This window comes from Tamandua tetradactyla, chromosome 14 (assembly GCF_023851605.1).
Source record: "Tamandua tetradactyla isolate mTamTet1 chromosome 14, mTamTet1.pri, whole genome shotgun sequence".
NCBI classification, from domain to species: Eukaryota; Metazoa; Chordata; class Mammalia; order Pilosa; family Myrmecophagidae; genus Tamandua; species Tamandua tetradactyla.
Window position 1 is genome coordinate 54,451,631 of NC_135340.1, and position 25,232 is coordinate 54,476,862.

The 25,232-nt window shown below is 36.1% G+C and overlaps 1 protein-coding gene across 4 annotated transcripts in view; it reads right to left on the minus strand.

Moving 5' to 3' along the window:
- INO80 (INO80 complex ATPase subunit) overlaps window positions 1–25,232 on the minus strand; it is a 208,662-nt gene that overhangs the window by 106,277 nt on the left and 77,153 nt on the right. For all 4 annotated transcript variants that reach the window (XM_077127478.1, XM_077127477.1, XM_077127475.1 and 1 more), the window contains exons 8-19: window positions 17,942–17,995; window positions 16,914–17,117; window positions 12,419–12,614; window positions 11,187–11,254; window positions 10,087–10,296; window positions 9,533–9,613; window positions 8,602–8,697; window positions 4,291–4,350; window positions 3,849–3,991; window positions 2,526–2,610; window positions 1,476–1,593; window positions 471–556 (exon numbers count right to left, since the gene is read on the minus strand). In XM_077127478.1, the coding sequence (XP_076983593.1) occupies window positions 471–556; window positions 1,476–1,593; window positions 2,526–2,610; window positions 3,849–3,991; window positions 4,291–4,350; window positions 8,602–8,697; window positions 9,533–9,613; window positions 10,087–10,296; window positions 11,187–11,254; window positions 12,419–12,614; window positions 16,914–17,117; window positions 17,942–17,995 (1,401 nt within the window). The remainder of the gene's footprint in view (window positions 1–470; window positions 557–1,475; window positions 1,594–2,525; window positions 2,611–3,848; window positions 3,992–4,290; window positions 4,351–8,601; window positions 8,698–9,532; window positions 9,614–10,086; window positions 10,297–11,186; window positions 11,255–12,418; window positions 12,615–16,913; window positions 17,118–17,941; window positions 17,996–25,232) is intronic.

Sequence of the window (25,232 nt, forward strand, 5' to 3'; positions counted from 1 at the left end):
GTGATGATATAATGGAATCAATGAGATTTTTTAGTAGTAGTGATAATAGTTTGTGGTTTTTTTTTTAAAGACCAAATCTTTTAGAGAACATATGAAAATATTTAAAAATGAAATAACAAGACATCTGGGATTTGCTTCAGGATAATACAGAAGGATAAAGATGGCCTTCAGTTGATTATTGTTGAAGTTGAATGTTGGGTACAAGGGGATTCATTATCTATTATTCTCTTTACTTTTACAATATTTCAAATATTCCATACGGAAAATTATAAAATACTAAGAAAAAATATTATTTGTTTTGACTGTATGACTCATTTATATGACCTATTTATATTTAAAGGTCTCTCTCAATCAAACTAGCTTCCCTTCAAATAAACATATTCAGGGTTTTCATTTGTTCCTGTTTTTTCTCCTGATACTCTAAGTTGGTGCCTATTAAGATTTAAACTCATGAGGTCTTCTTTCCATACCTTGTCAGACAATTCATTTTCCACATCTTTCTTGATTCTCCTCAGCATAAATGGCTTCAGGATCATGTGTAAGCGAGACAGTTGATCTGAAATGCCAGGAGGTCCCCCCACAAATAATACATCTTATCATATTGATTTAACACAATCAACTAAAAAACAAACACCATGCTCATCTCTCACTAAACCTTTCAAATGCCTTTGGCTCAATGATTCTCTGAAAGAAGATTGCGATTTAATTTTTATTCCCAAGTAGGAAACCAAGGAATTCGAATTTTCTATATTGCCTAGGTAAAAGCCAAAAATTCTCTTTCAAAGAACAGATGTCAACAAATAAACAACTTGCAGCGTAAGAAATTGTTTAGGGATTTTTCTAATAGTAAGCAGATGTCACTTCATGTCTATGTAATGAACACCTCAAAGTCCTCATAAAATCAGGCAGATATTATTCAAAAAGGTCAAAAGTATAGATAAGGGGGCAGGCCATGGTGGCACAGCAGGCAGAGTTCTTGCCTGCCATGCCAGAGACCCAGGTTCAATTCCCGGTTCCTGCCCATGCAAAAAAAAAAAGTATAGATAAGGTTAAAAATGTTCACAATAGAAATAAATCCTAATATATATGAAAATAATAACAATGAGCTTTATAACATTTTCTGTTTTTTATCCCAGAAGAAAAGCACTGACCCATTCCACAAAGAATATTATTCTGATATGAATTTCAGGAACTACATGGAAAATGGGGACTCTGTAAGCCAAAATGTAGTGCTCTAGTAATTCTGCCTGTTCTGCCTTAATTAAATAATCAAGGCTACACTAGCATCACCTAAATCAGTATTTTTTTTTATTCTTTTACAACTTATACAAATCACATAATTATTTTATGAAAAGAAACTTTTTTCATTCCATGTATACTCAGAGAAAAATTCTTCAGACAGGATAATATACCATTATTTGGCTGCCTATGCTGAAAGGTAGGAAAAAAGTATGAAAGTTCGTAACAGTACTCACTCTCATCAATGGCAGATTTGTTTTCAGCATGGCTCTCAATGTCCTTGGAAAACCATTCATTAAATTCCTCATGTGAATCAAACAAAGTTGGCATAATGAAATGTAGCAGAGCCCAGAGCTGGAAACAAAAGAAAAATGGAACAGCTGTATGGCTACAAAAAGGCAGTGTGTGAGGATATATGAGGGTGTGAAGAGAGTGAGAGAAAGCACAGGTGTAAGTGTCTGTGCCTAGGTGCATGTTTATGTATGAGTGAGAGAGTGAATGAGTGCGTGGCATGTACCTCATCAACCAAGCTTAATTTTATTAAGCGCTACTTAGAAAAACACAGTTACTTTTCAATTAATTTCAAACTAAAAGTTTCCAAAGTCCTGCTCAGAATTTGCAGTGGGACAGTTTTAAAGATCATATTTTTTAAAAGTCCATTTCACAACTGAACTCAATCTGAGGTTACCTAATTTGCTACTAATAAATCTAGATCAGGGGTTGGCAACTTTCAGCCTATGAGGCCAAGTTTGGTCTACCACTTGCTTTTGTAAAAAAAAGTATTTTTGGAACACAGCTATGTTTATTCATTTACAAAGAGTTTATGGCTGTTTTCATATTATAAAGGCAAAGTTGAATAATTGAGACAATGATCATACAGCACACAAAGCCTAAAATATCTACTATCTGGGGTTCTTTATAGAAAAAAGTTTGCCGACTACTATTTAAGATGACCAATTACCTTTCCTAAAGAAAGAAAGCTGTTCTTAATGTTAAGAAATATTACCATTAGATGCTAGCATAAAAACATCTCTGAATTAGATGACTAGCCTTTCCTAATGTGTTTCCTATTTATTACATAAATTGAAAGGCTAACATGAAAACAGAACTGATGCCTAAAAGACCACTTAGGGCAAGCTTGGTTCAAAGCCTTCCTTTTATGTGGGTACTATAATTTGTACAGAGCGATAGCACTCCAGTTGGGCTTGGGTAAAGAATTCCAAGCTTTGCTGAAACTACTCTGTTTAATGTAGTCCTAAAACCCTGGGGCCTTGATTAGTGCCTACCTCTGCCATGGTGTTCTGAATGGGGGTTCCAGTTAGCAAAAGCCGATTCCGACACTGGAATTGCAAGAGGATCTTCCAACGAACACTGTGCAATAAAATGAATTATAAATTTCAAGTTAGCAGCAAATCTTTCTTTAATTAGCCAACTGAAACCCAGTATTTCTAAAAATGCTTTCCAAATAAATGACAATGATTCAGAATCAATTCATGAAGCACACAAAAATAAATCATTACTTATCCTGGCCATAAGGATGTCTTCCTTCAAAAGAGTACAATATGGAGTAATGGACTGCAAAGGAGGAAAGTTTCATGGAAAATGCTATCTTCTTGGTTAACATACACTTCTAAGAAATTCCTATGAACTAACCAAGTGCTAATAAAAATGCATCAAACCTGGGTTTTGTTTGTTTTTATAGCCAAATACTAATTTACAACTCAGTCTGTGACTCTACAGGTAAGACAGACTATTTTAAAAATATTTTATTAAAAAAATATAATCTCTAAGAAAAGGACTGAAGGTCTAATAACTACCCAAGGAATGGGACAACTCACATAAAATAGACAGAATCGTCAATCCACATAATTTAACATTCTACTTCCTACTTAGACCTCTGTCTAAGAAATAATCCCTCAAAGAAAGAACAGAGACCCCTTACTCTACAGCAATTTTCCTAGAAGGAAAAAAGAGCTGTCAAAATGTCATAATTACTGAGTACAGGAAGGCAGAAGCTGAGAAAATACTTGTATTCTAAGCATTAATATTTATGTCACTTGAAAAACACAAAAGGGAATTTTTGCCTATTGCTGAGGTACATAGCTCATGTAGAGACCATATCATGCTATGTTCTGAAACTGCCCTGATTTTTTTTTCACGTGTTCACAGCACCTTTATTTGCAACAGCCAAACATGAAAAACAACACAAATGTCCATCAACAGGTAAATGGATAGACAAGCTGCCACATACTCCTACCATGGTATGCTACTCAGCAATAAAATGCATAAGCTACCCATGTAACAACAACATGAATCAATCTGGTAAATGTTATGCTCATTGAAAACAGACAGTAAAGAGCACATATTTCATTTATATGAAACTCTAGAAAAGGTGATTCTGTAGTGAGAGAAAGCAAATCAGTGATTGCTTGGGGTTGGGGGAGGGAAGGAAATTAACTGGGAAGGGGCTCCAGGGGGCTTTTGGAGATGACGAATAATGAAACTGCCCTGATCTTAATGCACGTAAATTAATATATTTTGGGGGTAGGGGAAGGGGGATTCTTTTTTGGCCCCAGTCCATGGAATTTGGTTACTACTACTCTTTTTACCTGGAACTACTCTTGAGCGCCTGGGCCTCATCCAGTACCATGTACTGCCACTTTACCCGCTGGAAATACTTCACATCCTGCACCACCAGCTGGTAGCTGGTAATAACCACATGGAAGGGGGCATCCTGAGTGTAGAGGGTCTTCTGTAAATAAATGAGAGGAAGGGTGAAAAGAGACAACTGAAAATTATAATAAGGTAAAGAGATATGGGCTAAGGATCAAGAAATTTAAGATAGCTCTGTTTTCAAAGTAGTCACCTCAATCACAAACTATGTTAAAAATCAGTCTTTAGCTTATAAAGAAAAAAGTTCTTACTTAATCCTGGACTTCATGATCAGTGTCTAGAAATATATACTACATTAGAAGTTACTCAAATCAATTGGAGAAATGATTACATGTGTATATATTGTATACATATAGATACACATAAATGCAAACTTACCTGACTCCAGAACCTCCTGATGACTTTCCTATCATGAGGATTTCCCCAATATGGTAGCACCTGGGGAAAAAGTCCATATATATATTATTTTCTACCCAAAATCCTAAAAGTATCATCACAAACATGCTATTCAGATTTATTTATAAGAAGCTAATAAATGAATACAGAGGTTCCTCTTCTGTCAGTGGTAGACTAGATAGTCTGGCAATCCTCCTGCTGACCAGATTAAAACACATATGCACACCCCAACTATGTGAAGACATCTGAGCACTACTGAGTCAATGAAGAATTCTGCAGCAAAATCCAGGAAATAAAGGAATCCCAAAAAGGTAAGCCTGGAATTTGGTTTACTTTTTCCCATGAAACCATTTGTCTGTTCCAAAAGTTCTAACTGAGAGACTAAAAAATTGAGCAGGATTTTTTTTTTTAGAGATTTAAGGTCTTCAGAATAAAAACTGTACTTCAAAGAGAAGGGACTCTAGTAATCACCCATCCCCTGGCTTTAAATTGGCACTCAAGTAGTAGTAAAGGTAAAAAGCATTGACTTGCCTTTACAGGTACTTAACAACAACTTCAAATAATGTCAATTCCTGATCAGATTAGGGGATTTTGGGTTATTAGTTCCCCAGAGGGGGAAAAAATTACTAGTGACAGGCAAACAATATAACTTCTCTCTGGAACAAGAAAAGAGCATCCAGAGCTAACAAGTATATATTTAAGGCTGTACTTATACAACATCTTGAATGTAACAAAAACAACTAGACAGATGGCAAGACTGCACCACATGACTGAAAACCAACAGGAAGAACAGATTATAGAAACAAACCCACAGAGGATCCAGATAATGGAAAGATCAGAAACAGACTGGAAAAAAACAAACAAATTCTAATTTGTTAAGGGATTAAAAGAGAAGATTGAGAATTCCACTGGTGTACTAGAAACTATAAAAAGAATCAAAGGGGAATTTTAGAAACTAAAAATGTAATAATTAAAATTCAGAATTCAATAGATAGGTTTAATGACAGATTATTTGCAGCTGAAGAGAAAATTAATGAAGCAGATAACAGGTTGTAAAAAAATATCCAGACTACAGCATGGAGAAAAAAAGAATGAAAAATTTAGAAAAGCATTTAAAAGATACAAGAGATATGGTTAAAAAAAAAAAAGGCTAACATGTAGAGTTTAAAAGAAATGGAAAGAATGGAGGAGAAGCAATATTTGAAGAGCTAAAAGCTGAGACTTTTCAAAACCTACAAGACATTAAACTTTTTAAACAGACTCAAAAAGCAGCAATGATAAAGAGGAAGAAAATCACATCTAGGTACATCATAGGAAACTGCCGAAAACCAAACAGAAAATCTTAAAAGCCGTCAGAAAAAAGGCCTATCATTTTCTGTGTGGTTTTAATATATCCACATTTTTTTTCTTTAATACTACCCAGTTCAAGAGATGGACCTAATTCCCCTTCCCTCAACTGTGGGCTGGAATTTGGCAATGTGTTCAAACAAATAGAATAAAGTAGAATTAAAGTAACTTTAGAAACAGGGTTGTAAAAGGCACTAATATTCCTCCTCACATGCTGTCTCCTGGTTTGCCAACTGCCATGCTATAGGGACACTCAAGCAGGCTGTGGAGAGGTCCACAATCAAAGCTTCCTATCAACATCCACATGAATGAGCCATCTTGGAAGCAGATACTCCACCCTAGTCAAGCCTTCAGATGACTGCAGTCTCTGCCAGCATCCTGACTGCAACCTTAGAAGAGACTATGAACTAGAACCAGCCAACTAAGCCACTCCCTAACACCCAACCCACAGAAACTGTGACATAATGTTTGCTAGTTTTAGTCACTAAATTTTGGAGTAATGTGTCACGCAGCAATAGATCACTAATATACCTAACCAGGAAGGCAACAAGAGTGACATCTGATTAAAAGAAAAATAAAAAGGCCATGTTTATGGCCAAACATGGTAGAGAACATATTCAACAAACTGCCTTAGAATATTACCTTCAAAGTACTGAAAGAATAACCAAACCTAGAATTCTATACTCAGAAAAAATATCCTTTTAAAACGAAAGTGAGATAAAGACATTTCCTAACAAACAAAAATCTAGAAAATCCATTACTAATATAACCATATTAAAGGAAATACAAACAGCTGTTCTCTGGGCAAAGGGAAACCAATCTCAAGATGGAAGCCCAATTATGCAAGAAGGAATGAAGATCAAATGTCTTACGGAGTTTCAAATATTAAAAAATACAACAAAAAAAGAAGCATGTAAGTGTAGAGGAGGAATATTTAGTTAAAGCATACTAAGGTCCTTGTATTTTCTGGAAAGCAGTAACTGTGTTAATTCATATTACTTTTTAAAAACATAACATTGAAATCTCCAGGGTATTAAAGAATAATAAAAAAGATATAAACCTAACATGCTAAGGACAGGGGATAGAGTAATAAAACATAATCAATGCAAGGGTCAGCAATCTTTTTCTGTAAATGGCCAGATAGTAAATACATTAGGCTTTGCAAGCCATATGATCTCTGTCACCTCACAAATCAAGTTTGCATACAACTTTCCTGTTGTATGTGAATGCAGACATAAATAGGTAAACAAAAAAGTGTGAATGTGTTCCAATACATGTGAACTTGAATTTTATATTATGTGTCTTTTGATTTTTTTATCATTTAAAAATGTAAAAACAGTAGACTGCACAAAAACAAATGGTGGCAGGTGGGCCACAGTGGCTCAGCAGGCAGAATTCTTGCCTGCCATGCCAGAGACCTGGGTTCAATTCCTGGTGCCTGCCCATGCAAAAAAAAAAACAAAGAAAGAAACAAAGTAAAAGAAAAAGAAACGGTGGGTGGAATTGGTCTGAGGGTCAAAATTTGGCCAGTTTACCAATCCCTAAACTAGTGCATCAAAAGGAAGGATAGGGCGGGCCACAGTGGCTCAGCAGGTAGAGTTCTTGCCTGCTGTGCTGGAGACCCAGGTTTGATTCCCAGTGCCTGCCCATGCAAAAAAAAAAGGAAGTATAACACATAAATGAAAGCTCAGTTTCAGGTAGTCAAAGTAAAGGTGCTAATGACCTAAGTTGTACCACACTGCCATCTATTGGCTAGTGGAGGAACTACTGAACACTTAGGTGGCTTTGTGGAAATTTTTAACTGCTACATTTTTCAATTTCCTAATTGTTCAACATGTACTGAACATGAAATGAGAAAAAAAACCACTCACTCAACAACACACATACACACCACACAAAAAAGATGCTAATTCTCTATATTTATGGCCAAACATGGTAGAGAACACATTCAACAAACTGCCTTAGAAATATTCTCCTCAGCTGAAAATATGCTATGCACCTAATGTGCCCTGAAGATAGTTTGCAAACCTCCAAGCCATCCATAATGGTTGAGCCACAGCCATAAAGGAGGGATATCCCAGACATATTCCTATTTCTTATAAAACATAAGGGAAGAAAATATTTGCCTCCTATCTCCATCCTACCTTGTGCCCTTTAAAATACATGGAACCACAAATGTTAGGGAGACTCAAAATTATAAAGATAACATGTGTTACTATTTGACACGTAATCCCCATAAGTTCTCCTTACCATGCAACTTCATTATCACTCTCTCTCTTTAGGGATGGAACACAGATTTAACTTATTTCCCCTTTTTACTTGCAAACAATTTAATAAACCCCACACACTCTTTCCTACCTACAAGTTTCCATAACTAAACCACGGTTCAAATCTTGTCTATATCTTACCCAACTCGATGCAACATATTTCTTGCTGGGCACTTTCTACCTCACTTCTTTTCCTCCAAATAAAAAGTTAAATCAACTTTTACATTATCTAACTTAAATATTATAACCTGGATTGAGACTAAAGATCTGGCTTTGGAGAATCAAGAGAATGGACTATTAATGACTATGTTTGGGACATGGGGGAGGACAATGCCATAACTTAGATGATATTTGATCTGATTACATGATTTGCCAAAACCTATGTTAAACCAGCAAGGTAGATATTTTCTATTAGAGTAGTTTGACCAGGAGCAACAATTCAAGTGGCCCAATGAAGCAAATCTCTCAAATTAAACTTTGGAATTCCTACTTCTAACATATAAAGATGCAATATGTTCTCTTCTCCTCCCATCAATAATTTTTGTAGGGAATGTATGCAAGGTATTTTGAAAACAGCATAAGCAATGAAAATTATGAGCAGTGAATAAATGAGTAAGGCAGAAAAAGAAGAGTCGAAGTTTATTTTAAAGAACAGAATTTTTTGTTGGATTTATTGTACCTTAAATTTAGGAACAAATCTAGTAAACTCCTGGTGCCAATTGTTGAGTGTAGAAGCAGGTGATATTATTAAGAAAGGTCCCCAAATGTTTTCTCTCTGCAACAGAAAAATTGGGTCAGCCAACTACAGGAAAATTTTAATTCAAAATTTTAATTAGTAACAAGAATGTTTAAGATAGGAAACATATCTTAACAAAGGAAATGGTGCCTATCTCCCAAATCTGCAATCCAATAACCATATAAATGTTAATGATAATAACTCAGGCAAGGAAGTTACACACACCTTGAGGTAAAATACTAAGCAATTACTCCTTTCCCTGACCATTAATAGGTCTTAATTTCTATCACTGACAAGGAACTTTTGATATACTGTACGTGTTGTGTTCCCCTATACTAGATTATCTTAAAAATTTTACTATCATTTAATTGGTATTGAGCGTCTGCTCTTTTCAAAGCGCTCTTATATATATTTTCCTATTTAATTCTCACAAAATTACTACAAGAGTGATATTCCTCCCTTTTTACAGTAGAGGAAACTAAAGCTGAGAGAGTTAAAGAGAAGAAGTGAAGTGACTGGTCAATGGTTACTGCTAGTAAGAGTAGAGCAGTGAACACAGGTCTTCTGATCTAACTACAGTGCCCTTGCTACTACACTGTTGGTTCTCAAAGTGGGAGGAGAGGTTGTTCAAACAACACAGGTTCAAAAAAATGTCCTAGCCTTGTTAAAACCAAAGCACTGTACACTGTTCACGTTTGTATCAATACAGCAGGTCTTGAGGGCAAGAATCAAGTCCTATTGTCTTGGTACAGAGCCTAGCACAGTGATTTATAAGTGACTGACCTTGAATAAATAATTTGTTGAATGACTGAATAATAAAATAAGTATATATCAATGAATAAAGAGAGGAGTTGGAGAATATGTATCCACTCACCTCAGCCAGATGGGCTAGGAGGGCAATACTCTGTACTGTTTTACCAAGGCCCATTTCATCAGCAAGAATGCCATTAATACCCTGGGAAAAAATACAAAAATTAACACCATCTGCATTCCACTGCACAGTGTTCCACCCACAGCCAAAACGAACCAACCAAGATGACAAACTAGCTCAAATGAAAGTGACTAATGATACAGTAGCATAATTACTCATTGCTATACTGATTCCTTTACCAACTCCATAGCTACAACTGTGAGCTGTGACATATGGACCAAAAAGGCCAAGGCCAGTTCTTCAGCTAATCTAACCAAGTCATGAAAGGAAACGATTAAAAGTTTACCAAGACAAACTACATACATGATATAAATATTCTCCAATAAAATCTCCAGATTAGAAATTCAGAGACAAACTTTCTGCTTCTTGTCAAAGGACAAAGTTTTTTTTAAAGGACTGAAATCTAAAATATCTTGCATTCATTTTACAATTACATTGCGCCAATGACTTCAGGAAAACAAGCAAAAAAAAGAGTATAACATAGTTCTGAAATTCACCTGTTCATAGAGATTTGCCAACCAATTCATGCCTTTCAACTGATAGCCTTTCAGTTTGCCATTAAATATTGTAGGCTGTGGTATATCCTCACCAGCCCGGATAGATGGATTTGCCAGGCTGTAACTCTCCCCAAACCCAGTGCCAGACTTGTTTGCTGCCCGTAGGGCAGCTGCTCGGCTTTCTTTTGCATCTTCATCAAATGACCTTGTCTGGAAAAGTGAAAAAAATATTAGGAGAAAAGTGTAAGAGGAAAAAAATTTTAAATGCAAATAAAATTCCTACTCTCTGCTGAGAAAAATAATTGGAACAAAATTTCTGATAATATGATCTGATATTGTTACATAATGATATATGTTATATAAGAAACAATACATTAAAGTGTATTACTAATACAGTTCAAGTAATATAATTGTTAAGAACATATTTTGATGAGTATACATTAAGCCATATTTGAACATTCAATAAAGTATTTGTAAAACAACAATAAGTTTGTTTCACTGGCTGGGGTTGTTGGGAAGGGTTGTATTTGTCTCTATCTCTGACCTGAGCCCTGTCAAAGATATACAGTTTCATAAACTTCTATGCAATTTATTAAACTGTGTTTCCTCTACTTAATTCCACCTAACTGAAAAGTTTCTTTTCAACTGCATTAAACATCATTGTATCATGAATATCAGAGTGCAAGTATTATTACTAAAATGAGAAAAGGCAATAACTTAGCAGTTTTCTCAAGACATGATATGGCTTTCATAATAAGCAAGTGTTAATCAATCATGACAGAGTTCATACTGTATTATGCATGATTTTACTCAGGAGAACAAAAAACTAGGTAAACTGTCCTAGCTTCAATCAACATACTCCTAAAGTTTAGATATGTGAATGAATGCTTGCTCTCCACATTTCCTCAAGTATTCCATATCCTGTAAAGTAAATAAAGACACAACCTCCATCCTTAACCTACACTCACACACTTGTAAATACACTGATCAATGCTTTTAACTGAAGATGTGATTACAACTAAAGGAAAATCACCTGAGTGAAAGGTTGTGGCATGCTTTATGGGCCAATTACACTTTACTTTTCCTTCTTTAAGACTTACCCGAGCTTGGTGAATATGGTAAGCATTTTCAGCATTCTTCAGGGCCTGGGCCTTGAAATGGTTACTATCTGAAAAGGAAAACCTATGGATTATAACACCTCATCAACTGATCTTCAGAGAAGCAATTCACACTGACATGTGGATTCCTGATTCTCCTATTCTACTTAAACCTAGGCTTACTGTGAGTAGGGGAGGAGAAAGGCTCAAATTCTTTGGGTGAGGTAAGGAGCAGGCAGTCCAATGGAAGCATAGGGCTGCCATGGTCTCCAGTAATCAAAATCAGCTCACAAAAACTACCACAGGACTGAGCCCTACTGTATCCCAAGACCTGGGTCTCTTCCGTAGAGCAATGCCAACAGCCAGGAAAGGCGAGATAATGAGGATTCAAAGTTTTGATATATTTATCCTGGTGTAACTATTACAGCAGATGAAATACAGATGTATATTATTCCCAAGATACTCTGAAGCATTCCTAATTTTTTTTTAACTGCACACTTTAAAATTTGTCGAGATATATTCACATACCCCATTCAGTTTTTTTTTTTTGGCTGCATGGTCTAGAAATCGAATTTGGGTCTCCTGCATGGAAGGCGGACATTCTACCACTGAACCACCTGTGCACCCCTCTCCAAATTCTTTCTTTTTTCTTTTTTTGCATGAGCAGGCACCAGGAATTGAACCCGGTCTCCAGCATGGCAGGTGAGAATTCTGCCACTGAGCCACCATCACTGAGCCACCATCATACCACATCCCCTGCCCTATTAATTTTTATTCCTAATTCAACGTGCTCTTGCTGATACAGTCTGTGAAACTCTCCTCAAATATCACTCCAATTCTTCCCTTCCTTTGTGGCCACAAAAAAATACCAAAACTTTCTCATTCTTGCATCCCAAAACTCTTGTCATATGAGAGATGATTTTCTCTGCTGAGAAATATTCACTTAATTTTTCCAATTAATACCTTCTGTTTCTACTAGCAAATCAAAACATACAAAATATTCCCAAACTTGCAAGATCATACTCTTTCTCTTTTCAAATTTTCTAATAAATTTATTTTATATGCTTACTTTATATAAACACACACTTTCTCTATTCCAATACAGTAAGTCTCTCTTTTCTGATGAGTATTACTTATCGCTAGAGATCGAACTTTAAGAGTTAATAATATAGATAGCATTAGATATGAAAAAATGGAGGGTACCCATTTCCTCTAACTCCTGATTCAGGACTCACCATAATCCTCTTGGGTGATGTTAACTACCACCCCTCCACCAATATCAATTTGTCTTTGGGTAGAACTGTCTTCCAGTTTCCTTAGAATTTCCTCCTGGATCCCATCATGACCCATGTCTCTTTTACGACTCATGAAATGGGCATACAACTCTGTCTGGGTGATTAAGAAGTTCAGTTTTCGCTGTTGCCTCTTGGCCTAAAGGGGCAAAAAGTTAAAAGTGAAAAACAGTCAAATTATGAATTATATCCAAGACGTAGTTAACAGAATTTAACAAGCCTATCAATTGTTTGCATACCATCCATTCCTTTAAAAATTCCTTACCTCTAGAAAGGTAAAAATAACTGCCCAACTGTTTTTTTAAAACATTTTTTTATTGTGTAAAATAACATATATGCAAAAAAAAGCAATACATTTCAAAGAATATTGCAATAAGTAGTTATAAAACAGATTTCAGAGTTTGGTATGGGTTATAGTTTCACAATTTTAGGTTTTTCCTTCTAGCTGCTCCAAGATACTGGAGACTAAAAGAAATATCAATATAATGACTCGGCAGTCATACTCATTTATTAAATGCTATCTTCTCTGTTATAACTCCTCCTTCTTCTTTGATCCTTCTCCCAATCTTTAGGGGTATTTGGGCTGGGCCCATTCTAACTTTTTCATGTTGGGATAGGGGAATGGAACTTGATATTGGTGTTCTTGAAGAGGCTGTCCCCCCTGGGTTTCAGGACTTATCTGGCCTAGGAGCCATCTGGAGGTTGTAGGTTTATGTAGGATTATGGAAATAATCTTAGTGTGAAACTTTTCTAGAATCTCAGATCCCTGGTGTTCTTTAGTGTTAATAGGAATAGTTTTGGCAAACTGTAGTAATTAGCAACATCTAGCTGAAGCTTGCCTAAGAGTAGCCTCCTGAATAGCCTCTCAACTCTATCTGAACTCTTTTAGCCACTGATACCTTATTATATTTCTTTTCCCCATTTTGGTCAGTAAGGCATTGTCAACTCCATGGTGCTAGGGCTCAGGCTCATTCCTGGGAGTTATGTCCCATGTTGCCAGGGAGACTTTTACCCCTGGACGTCATGTCCCACATAAGATGGGGGCAGATGGTATTGATTTTCCTTGCTGAGTTGGGCTTAGAGAGAGAGAGGTCACATCTGGCTGCTCAGTTATTTTGTTATTATCTAAGTCAGTGGTACCGAAATAAGGTATATCCTTCATTTGAGTCTAATCACAGCCTATGTTTTATTCTCTTTTGCAATATAAAATCTTTTTTCCATTAGACTTCTGTATAAAATGCTTTTTTCTTTGCTACATAAGTTTTCTGTAAGGGCACTGAGACATCAACTAAATTCAAACACTGTTGTAAAATGAAAATGTGTCAAAAACTCTTCTTTATCTAGCTAACGTCGAAATTTGTGACTGACTAGGTGCTATAAATTATTCTGAAAGTCAAAGCAGGAGGAATCTTAGAATTAGAGGACAATCAAAAGAAGAAAACACTACCAATAAACAGCTTACAGCTCATTGTATAATTATAGCTATAAAATATGAATATAGATCAAATATACCTATACAAACTTTTTTAAATGTGGGAAAATTAAATTCAAAGTGACTCTGAAATAGTGAAGTAAGGAAAATAATCATTGGACCAATAAATAAAATCATCCTTTAAGATAAACAATAAAATGAGTAAACAAATAATTCAAAAGACTGAATTATACGAAATACAGCACATACTATAAATACCAGTTTAAAGAGTCATTATTTTGGATAATTATTTTATAATAAAATTCATTTGAAGAATATTTGATTTACTCTTCATCCACTTCCGAAAAGAAAGGGAAAAAAAAAGGAACACAGTAAAAAAGGACAAAAGTCCCAAATTGTACTTTAAAAAACAGTGTACTACAAAGCCATGAGAGCTGCAAGAACCACGAGAACCATGAGAGCCCACGCAGCCCGAGACCTTCGGAGATGAAGAAGGAAATGCCCCTGGGGGAGGTTTTTGAAACAAGAAGCCTGCAGAGAAAGCTAACAGACGTTGCCATGTTTGCCACATGTCTTTCCAGTTGAGAAAGAAACCCTGAACTTCATCGGCCTTCTTGAACCAAGAGACTTGTTCCACCATGTTCCAATGCCAGAGAAGCTCTGAAATACAGAGATACTGGAATCTTCAAGAATAACAACTGGTTTCATCATTTCATCCCTTTGTTCCTTAACAACAACACCCCTTTCTAGCCTTGAAGGAGTTAAAGAGTCGTGGCCCAGATATTCCTCAAGACTGAGAGAGAATTATCAAATGACAGAGAGGAATTGTAACTGAGAAATCAGGATGTAAGGGATGATTTTGATTACTGAATCATTACATAAATAGTCCTTTTTGCTTTCTGGCATATTGGAGTAGACAGAGGGAAACACCTGAAATCTCTGAATTATAATCCAGCTGCCCTGATCTCTAATAATGATTGTACAGCCCTTATCTTCTGCCTCTGTGACCAACTTTCATTTGTACCCAGTTATCCAGTTTTTCAACGTTAGAGTCTTGTAATTGTTAAAGACAGCCCCTAATGTTTATTAGTGAAGGGTTTTGGGTCAGCCTAGAACTAACCCACCCCAAATCTGAAGTTATCTTGATGACTGAGACTGGATCTAACCAAAGTGGGCCCACCTGACATGTGCAGTAACTTAGACTTAAACTACAAGTCACTTATACCTCATTCTGCCATTTGCTTTCATATATCCTGTGACTAAGCATGTAATCAATCTGTGCATGCTCAAAAATCAGATCACCTCTAATTACATCATCAGCTAGCCCACTTTTCTACCCCCATCCTCCCATTTCTAGCACCTACTTTGCTGTTTTAACTTGCAACCAGTACTGTTGCTAAATTTGATAACAGCTGATTTAGGATGCCTATATTGTTGAGGGAAGCAAGAGAAGATTTAGACAGCATGTGTTATTGAGGGAAGCAAGAGAAAAGGATAAGAGGATAAAACCATTGTGTTGTCTTTGGTACATCACTTGTAATGAATGGATGGGCCACTATGCTCATTATTTGAAATCTTGGCCATCTTTTCTCTAATAAAACTACCTGAATTACCATAGTTCCGGGAGACAGATTTGGGGTCACTAGGCCATCTGCTCTCCTACTATGCACCTAGTAATAAAATCTTTCTCTCTTTGAAAAAAAAAACAGCGTGCTAGATGAAATTATCTTCTCTATATACAGTTTTATAGCACTTGAACCAGATTCAGATTAGAAGAAAATTTAGTTTGACAGGAAAATGAGGGTTTATTTTTTTGGTGGATGTTCATGTTCCAAAACTAAACTACTATCAAGAAAACCTTTCTAAACTAAAACAATTAAATGAAAGAATAGAAGCTCCTTTCACCTTAAAGAAGTAACTACCACATGTTTAAATGAACCAAGTAAACTAAGGGAACAACAAAGATCCATCAAAACAGTTTTATTTCAAAAGTTCAGAGAGTCATATAAATTAACATAACCACAAAGGCAAACCCCATTAGTTAGCCATCAACATCTCATAAATCGAGATAACAAGCGAGGCTGCTTACAAACCTTCAAAATTGTAGCTAATTCTCAAAAGTCTCTCAACTCAGTGAGTAAGTATTCCCAACAGCATCAAACATTTACTATCTCAATAATACATTTATCTTGCAAATAAAAATGCAGGTTACCCAGAGGACTTAAGTGAACTGGGCAAAAATATCCTCCAAGGCATGATAAAAGAAGGGAAAATCAAGAGATCAAAAGAGGTCCAAAGCTCCACTATGACAGGAGTACTACCTATATCTGAAAGAAAACCCCTTTCAATTTTGATTCCCTTCTTTCTCCAAACCTCAGCTTTCCATCCATTCATTACAAGTGATGTACCAAAGACAACACAATGATTTTATCCTCTTATCCTCTTCTCTTGCTTCCCTCAATAACACATGCTGTCTAAATCTTCTCTTGCTTCCCTCAACAATATAGGCATCCTAAATCAGCTGTTATCAAATTTAGCAACAGTACTGGTTGCAAGTTAAAACAGCAAAGCAGGTGCTAGAAATGGAGGATGGGGGTAGAAAAGTGGGCTAGCTGACTGCTACTGTTCCTATTCAGCCCTAAATTTGGCACCCTGCCCTGATCTTCCAATAAACTCAAACTGTAGCCAGCACCCGGAACAAGGCCAAGATAAGCTGCTTTCTTTTTCTTCCTTTTTTCTCCCTTTAGGGACGTACAGAGAAATAAGGCTGCACAGAATAGGGGAAGTCAGCACACAAGAAGAGAGAAGGCTAAAGGAAAGATCTTACCAAAAGCACAAAAACAGAAATGGCTTACTGGACAACAGCCAATATTCTCAAAAAAAAGTATCCCTTACAAAAATCTTCAGATGGTTTCACTGGTTAGACTCAAAAATTTATCAACTGTAAAGTAGTCTCTTGATGTTTGCATCAACTGGGGTTTTCAAAAATTTATGCTTTTGCCCTACCTCCCGCATTTCCTCATCCAACTTCCGCTGTTCCAAAGCTTCCTTCTCCGCACGCTTGCGGTGCTCTTTCTCCACCTTCTCATACTTCTTCCAGTACAGAAGCATTTCCTTGGTGAGGCGGCGGGCACGAGGCAAGGTCTCCTTACAGTTCTTCTGGGCCTGTAAGGCAGCTCGACGTACCTCTTTCATGCACTGGTGGGCAAGCTGTAGAAGACAACAATGTTATCACAGCAGAGAAGGGTCCAATTAGGCGCCAGTTCTCCATGTGCTTCACTACAACAGTCCTCATTTTATTCCGTGCAAAAAAGTCCTATTGCCATGTCCTGCCCTCCCACCTCTGACTGATGCCACTGTATACTACTGTGACCCAGTCCCAAATACTCTGAACCAGTATCAGGGATGAGAAATCCCTAGACATACTGCCATAGATGATAAAAAAGGCTGAACTATATAATGACTAAGAAGAAACTGAGATGTGCTGGGAAGTTTGTTACATATGACAAAAATAATACCAGCCACTGCTTATTATATGCTATGTACCATTTCAAACTTGACATATAATAAACTAATTTATTGTTTACAAAAACACAGTAAGTTGGTATTATCATCACCCACATTTAAAAGAGGAGGGAAACTGGGATGTTGAGTGACTAACCCAAGGGAGCACAATTAGTAATGTTATCTCATCTGATCCTCACAACTCTCAAAGGAAACTGTATCACTTCTCCTGAAGGGAAGGCATTAATATCACCACATATTATATGAAAAGACTAAAAAGTTCAGGTAGATTTAGTGATCTTCCCAAGGAATGAAAGTGGGCTATGCCCTTATCCAAAAAGATTCAAATACCAGATGTCTAAAGAAGTATTTTATTTATGAAATAGACTGAGAAAATTTAGAAACACTAACAGGTACCCTTAGATTCATTACCAATAGGAACAACGGACAAGAGGAGTGAGAATGGATCCAAAGAACAAGAACATATTCCAGCAAAAGATAAAATAGAAAACATAAAACCACAATTTTACCTTTCGGCTATTGGTGAGAAAGAGGTTACGAGCTGAAGCCTTCTGCTTGTTGGCCTAAAATTTTTTAAAATAACATTTCATTTAGGATTCATTTTTTAAATATAATTATTAACATTGTCATTTATTCAATCACTAGAGGGCTAGAAAATAAAATGTCAAGTCAAGAATTTTCAAGATACATTGCTTCTAAAGGCCATTCTGACATACTGTCTTAGCACTACATATAAGGCTACTAAACATTAAGAATAAGTTAGTGCTGTGGCTGTCTTAAATGGAGTCTTGTGTATACTTCTGCAAAGAATTTAAATTATATACAAGGCTTGATATGGCCTAAGAAAACGTAACCATAAACCTAAACCCTAGCACTACCTTGATTCAAACATGCTGCTTTCCAAGGTCAATCTGCAAAAAAAGCTGAGCATGGCAACCAAAAACAGGAATCCTTAGGAGGAAGATGTGGCCTAGCTTTCCAGTTTGTGATTCTAGTCCCATCTCCAGTCACGGCAAATCTACTACCACTATTACTTAATTCCTGCCAGCAGTTAAGTCTCATCTCCAACCAAAAATCCCAAGGCAGACCTAATACAGGATGATTCAGCAGCTCCAAACCAGTCTTTAGTTTACTGTATCTTCCACCCAAGTTAAAAAAAAAAAAAGCAAAAAAAACCACCTCAATAAAAGTAACCTGACTTCCTGTGATGGTTTCTTTGACCTGAGAGAATATACAGAAGAAGCAGAGCTGTGTGCATCTCTAGCTGCTCCAGAGCCCTTGCCACTGATTCTGAAAAATGGATTAAAAGTGACACAGGGAAGGCCTGAAAGCCATTTTAAATATTATACACCAGTTCAGAGTGTCTGTTTAAGGGACTTTTAAGCTTTTTTTCAAAAACTTCATGTCACAAATTCTTCAGTAACTATTGCCACCTTAACTCTAAGAATCTCAAATGTTTCAATTGAAAAGTCATTCTTTATCATGGGAAGGCATCTTAACCTGCTACTATGCAGGTTTGCCCCTAACTTTCTCATCAAGATGATCATATATAAAAGAATTCTCCACAAATATTTATTCATTACTATTGAATAAAGAGTAAATTTACAATGGAGAAGCACCATGTTATCCATCATCAACACTGGACAGATAGATCATGCGTCTCCTGGTGTCATTTACCAAGAAGGAAACATCAGTCCTGTGGGAATCCTGTCTAAAATTCATAACCTAGAATCTAAACATGGGAGAACATCAGAGGTACACAAATTGAGAGATTCTACAAAATAACAGGCCAAAATCTGTTTCAGATTTAAGAGATATAACAACTAAAGGCCTAGAATGGATCTTGGATTGAATTGGGGAGAAAAAAGAAAATAAAGAGCTCAACTAGATCAACTGATAAAAATTGAATATAGACTATGGATCAGATAATAGCATTGTGTCAATGTTCTTAAAATTTGGGTAACTATACTGTTATTATATGTAAAGAATGTCCTTCTTAGGAAATACACACTGAAGTATTAGGAGTAAGATTACCATGATATCTCAAATCTTAAAATGACTAAGGAAAAAGAATGTGCAAACAAAACAAATGAGGCAAAATGTAATCAATTGATAAATACAAGTAAAGTAGCAGTTCTTTGCATTATTCCATATTTTTAAAAATATTCCATTTTCAACTAATTGTAGACTTACAGAAAAGTTGCAAAAATAGTAGCGTTCCAAATGCTAAAAATTTTATATAGCCACAGTACAATTATTAAGAAAAGAAATTACTATTGGTATAATATTAACTAAAACTATAGGTCTTATTCAAACATCAACAATTTTTCCACTAATATCGTTGTATTGTACTAGGATCTTATCCAGGATTCCACACTGCATTTAGCTGTTTTTCTCCTTAGTCCTGTCTAGACTAACATCTTAGTCTTTTCTTAACCATCCTTGACACTTTTGAAAACTACTTTCAGTGACTTTGTAGAACGTCCCTCAATTTGGATTTTTTTCCTAATGTTTTTCTCATAATTGGAATGAGGGTATACATTCTTGGCAAGAATACCACAGAAATTATGTTCTTTTCAGCATATCATACTAAGGAGTTCATGATGTTGAAATTTGAATTACTAGCGATGTTTAATTGCATAACTTGGTTAAGATGGTTTTGGCCAGTTTTTACTACTACAGTGCTAAGATGAGTCTTGGGATGGGTATTTTGAGTCTTGCCACCTACATTACTCTTGCCATCTACATTAGCATCTGTCAATGGATCTAGTCTGTAATAATCATTACTGTGGAGTATGCCTAAGGATGATTATTTCTTTGTTTCCTTCTACATTTCTTAATTGGACTTTTACTCTGAGGAAGAGCTGTTACTTCTATCTCATATATTTTTTGTTGTCATTGTTGTTAATTTTTTTAATTTAAGAACACAAACAATACATTTAGAACCACCAACAATGGATATCTTAATTAGCTTAAATAAAGTAACCACACAGTCATTGTAAAGCCTGTGTTTACACAGTAGGTTTCATAAATCAATTTAAAATATGGCAACAAGGGAAAAAAATCTACATACGCAGATAGCAAAGTTCTTAAATTCCAAGTGTTGAATACTAACTTAGATACCATTTGATCAGTTGTCAAAGCCATGAACCTTCTCAAAATATCAAGTAGAAAGCTCTTACAAATATCTGCATTGCTACAGTAATAACCTAGTAACTAAATATTTTCCTGATTTCAGGAAAATATGAAGATACAAATATTTTTACAATTAACATATTGAAATCTTAACCACCTAAAATGGATAGCTAAGTTAGCTTATCCATAGGCATATAAAAAAAAAAATCTAAGTAATCATTGTAAAAACAGTTTAAAATTAAAGGAAGGAAAAAAAACTATAAAACACAGATATCAGAGTTATTCGAATTCTAAAACTTAAACAGTATCTTAAACACCATTTGATTAACTATCGAAACTGTGTGTGTTCTCAAAACATCAAGTAAAAGGTATTACAAATATCAACTTTGCTATAGTAGTGAGCTATGTTACTAGATATTTTCAAATTTTTTACTTCAGGAATTTATTTTGTCTAATATTACTATAACAGCCTATGTTTTTTTTTTTTTTTTTTACCATTTTTTAGTTGTAAAATATGACACACATATAAAAAGAAAAGAAATAAAAAAAAGCAATAACTTTCAAAGCATACTTCAACAAACAGCCACAGAACAGTTCCCAGAATTTGTCATGGGCCACTGTTCTAGTTTTCTAGCTGCCGGAATGCAATACACCAGAGAAGGATTGGATTTCGATAAAAGGGGATTTATTTCATTAGCTCTTCTGAGGAAAGGCAGCTACTTTCAACTGAGGTTCTTTCTTACGTGGGAAGGCACAGGGTAATCTCTGCTGGCCTTCTCTCCAGGCCTCTGGGTTCCAACAATTTTCCCGGGGGTGATTCCTTTCTGTATCTTCAAAGGCCTGGGCTGAGCTGCAAGTGCTCAAATGATGCATGTTGAGCTGCTTGGACTGTGCTTACGTTAAGCTCTCTCATTTAAGCACCAGCCAATTAAATCAAACATCATTCATTGCAGCAGGCACGCCTCCTAGCCAACTGCAGATGTGATCAGCAACAGATGAGGTTCACACGCCATTGGCTCATGTCCACAGCAATAGATCTAGACACCTTCACCTGGCCAAGTTGACACCTAAACCTAACTACCACAGCCACCATGCCCTCAATTTAGATTTTTCCTTCCAGTTGCTACAAAACACTGGTAGCTTTATCAGAGTCATAATAATGGAATCATACATTATTATGTCTGACTTATTTCACTCAGTATTATGTCCTCAAGGTTCATCCATATTGTCATGTTTCAGGACATCATTTTGTCTAAATGCAGCATAATATTTCATTGTATGTATATACCACATTTTGTTTATTCAGTCGTCTGCTGATGGGCACCTGGATTGTTTGCATCTCTTGGCAATTGTGAATAATGCCACTATGAACATAGATGTGCAGGTAACTGTTCGGGTCACTGCCCTCAACTCTTCTGGGTATATACCGAGTACCGGTATTGCTGGGTCATAGGGCAACTTGATATTCAGTTTTCTGAGGAATTGTCAAACTGATTTCCATAGCAGCTGAACCATTTTACATTTCCACCAAGAGTGAATAAGTGCCCCAATTTCTCTGCATCCTCTTCAACATTTATAGTTTCCTGTTTAATAGCAGCCATTCTCATAGGTGTGAGGTGATAGCTCATCGTCTTAATTCGCATTTCCCTTACAGTCAATGAAGATAAGCAGTTCTTCATGTACTTTTTAACCATCTGTATTTGCTCTTCAGAAAAGTGCCTATTCATTTCCTCTGCCCATTTTATAATTTAGTTGGTTGTTCTTTTGCTGGTAAGCTGTATAAATTCTTTATGTACACAGGCTATCAAGCCTTTATCCAATACGTGGTTTCCGTCTATTTTCTCCCATTGAGTTGGCTGCCCTTCACCTTTTTAACAATGCCTTTGGGGCACAGAAGCTCTTGATCTTGAGTTCCCTGTCATGGTCAAGTTCATGTGTCAACTTGGCCAGGTGGTGGTACCCTTTTGTTTGGTTGGGCAAGTGCTAGCTTGTCTGTTGTTATGATGAGGACATTTCATAGAATTAAATCATGAACATGTTGGCTGCATTCGCAGCTGATTCCATTTGTAACCAGCCAAGGGGAGTGTCTCCCACAATAAGTGACATTTAATCTAATCAATGGAAGGTTTTTAAGGAGGATTCAGAAGAGACAGTCTTTCTTCCTGTTTTGGACTGCGAACCTCTCCTGTGGAGTTTGTCCAGACCCCATCCGAGTCGTGAGCTTCACAGACTGCCCTACGGATTTTGGACTTTACGTTCCCATGGTTACATGAGACACTTTCATAAATTTTATATTTACGGATATTTCCTGTTGATTCTGTTTCTATAGAGAACCCTAATACATTCCCATTTGTCTATGTTTTCTTTCACAGCTTGTGTTTTAGGTGTAAAATTTAAGAAGATCTATTACTAGATCTTGAAGATGTTTCCCTACATTTGTTTCAAGAAGTTTTATGGTATTGGCTCTTACATTTAGGTCTCTGATCCATTTTGAATTAATTTTTGTATAGGGTATAAGGTAGGGATCTTCTTTCATTCTTTTGGCTATTGAAATCCAGTTCTCCCAAGCCCATTTATTGAAAAGACTATTCTAACCCAATTTAGTGGATTTGGGGGCCATATCGAAGATCATAATAAATTTGGTGGTCAATCCCTGCACTCTGGATTCTATTCCACTGGTCAGTCCTTCTGTGTTTGTGGCAGTACCATGCTAGTTTGACCAGTGGCTTTACAACAAGCTTTAAAGTCAGGAAGTAATAGACCTCTCAGCTCACTCTAGATATGTAATTCTTCTGGTTGCTATTCTGAACGGATTTTTTCCCTTAGTTGTCACCCCAGATAAGTCATTGCCTGTGTATAGAAACATTACTGATTTTTGTACATTAATCTTATGTGCTACCACTTTGCTGAATTTATTACCTCAAGTAGTTTTACTGTATTTTCTCAGGATTTTCTAAGTATAGGATCATATCATCTGCAAATAATGAAAATTTTACTTCTTTCCTTCTTATCTGGATGCCTTTTATTTCTTTCTCCTTTCTAATCGCTCCAGCTAGTACTTTTAATACAATATTGAATAATAATGGTGACAATACAATGGGCATCCTTGTTTCATCCCTGATTTCAAGGGAATGCTTTCAATTTCTCACCATTAAGTATGAGGCTGACTTGTTTTTTGCTTTGTTTATTTTTTTGGCTTGGGCAGGCACCAGGAATCGAACACGGATCTCCAGCATGGCAGGCAAGAACTCTGCCTGCTGAGCCACTGTGGCCTGCGCTAAGAGTTTTTCATCTATGCGCCCTTTATGATGTTCGGGAAGTTTCCTTCGATGCCTAACTTTTGAAGTATTTTGATCAGGAAAGGATTCTGGATGTTGTTGAATGGTTTTTCAGCATTAATTGATATGATCATGTGATTTTTTTCCCCTTTCAATTTGTTAATGTATTATGTTGACAAATTTTCTTATGTTGACCCACCCTTGCATTTCTGGTATGAATCCCACTTGATCATGATGTGTAATTCTTCTAATGTGACGCTAGATACAGTTCGCTAGTACTTTGTTAAGGATTTTCACATCTATGTTCATTAGGGAGATAGGTCTGTTGTTTTCTTTTCTTGTATCATCTTTATCCGATTTTAATATTAGAGTGATGTTAGCTTCATAAAATGAGTTAGGTAGACTTCATGTATTTATTTATTCAATTATTTATTTATAAAGAATGGACTCATGAATATTTCTTTTATTCTATGGGTTAAAACCCATTATTATCATTTTATTGCTTAAATTGTTCCAGCTTTGGCCAGAAGGAGTGACTTCAGATTGGCTTCTGTGTTCTTGTGACAAGTCCACTATCTTTTCTCCAGCACTTTCTTACTTTCTGGTACCACAAGATGTTCCCAGTATACCCTCTATTTGCCCTGCCCAGTCATTTCGTGGAATCAAGCACTTCTCAAAGGAACCTTCCAGTTCCTTTTATTTTAGGATAAAAGGTGCTTAGAAATCAAGATCTGGGTGCTAGATATCCTCATTGCTATTGGGATATCACTGCTTCTAGGCCATGTCAGCCAACAGAGCTAGAAAATATATAAACATAACTAATCCAGGCATACATCCTCATCTATATTTCTGCACCTATGTAACTGTTTAGATATTAAGAACCATGTGCTTATACCAAGAGCTCTGATTATAATCCAACTCTACAGGCTTCATATTAGCTCTCCCATTTTCCTTACTTGTAACTTCTTTCTTTAATAGTAAGAAACTCTCCTCTCATTATCTATAATATATTTACTTATTCATTCAATCCTAGTGTACACATAGTTTCAAAACTGCTAACCTATTCCCCTGTGAGAAACATTTTTACTATATCATACACAGCATTTATGCTCAGTTCTTTTGGTCCTTGGCCTTACAATATCCAGTCAAGATACTGTTTTCCTTGGTTACTTAGGTCAGTTCTGTTCTTCCCCAGTGGGCTGAATACTGCCCCCTACAAAAGATATGTGCAAGTCCTAAACTCCAGCACCTGTGACTGCAACCTTTATTTTGAATTAGGATCTTCGCAGATTTAATTAGTTAAGATGAAGTCAAACTAGATTAGGATGGAATGTGGATACAGACATGCAAAGGAGATCTAATTTTATCTTTTTCCAAATTATCCTGG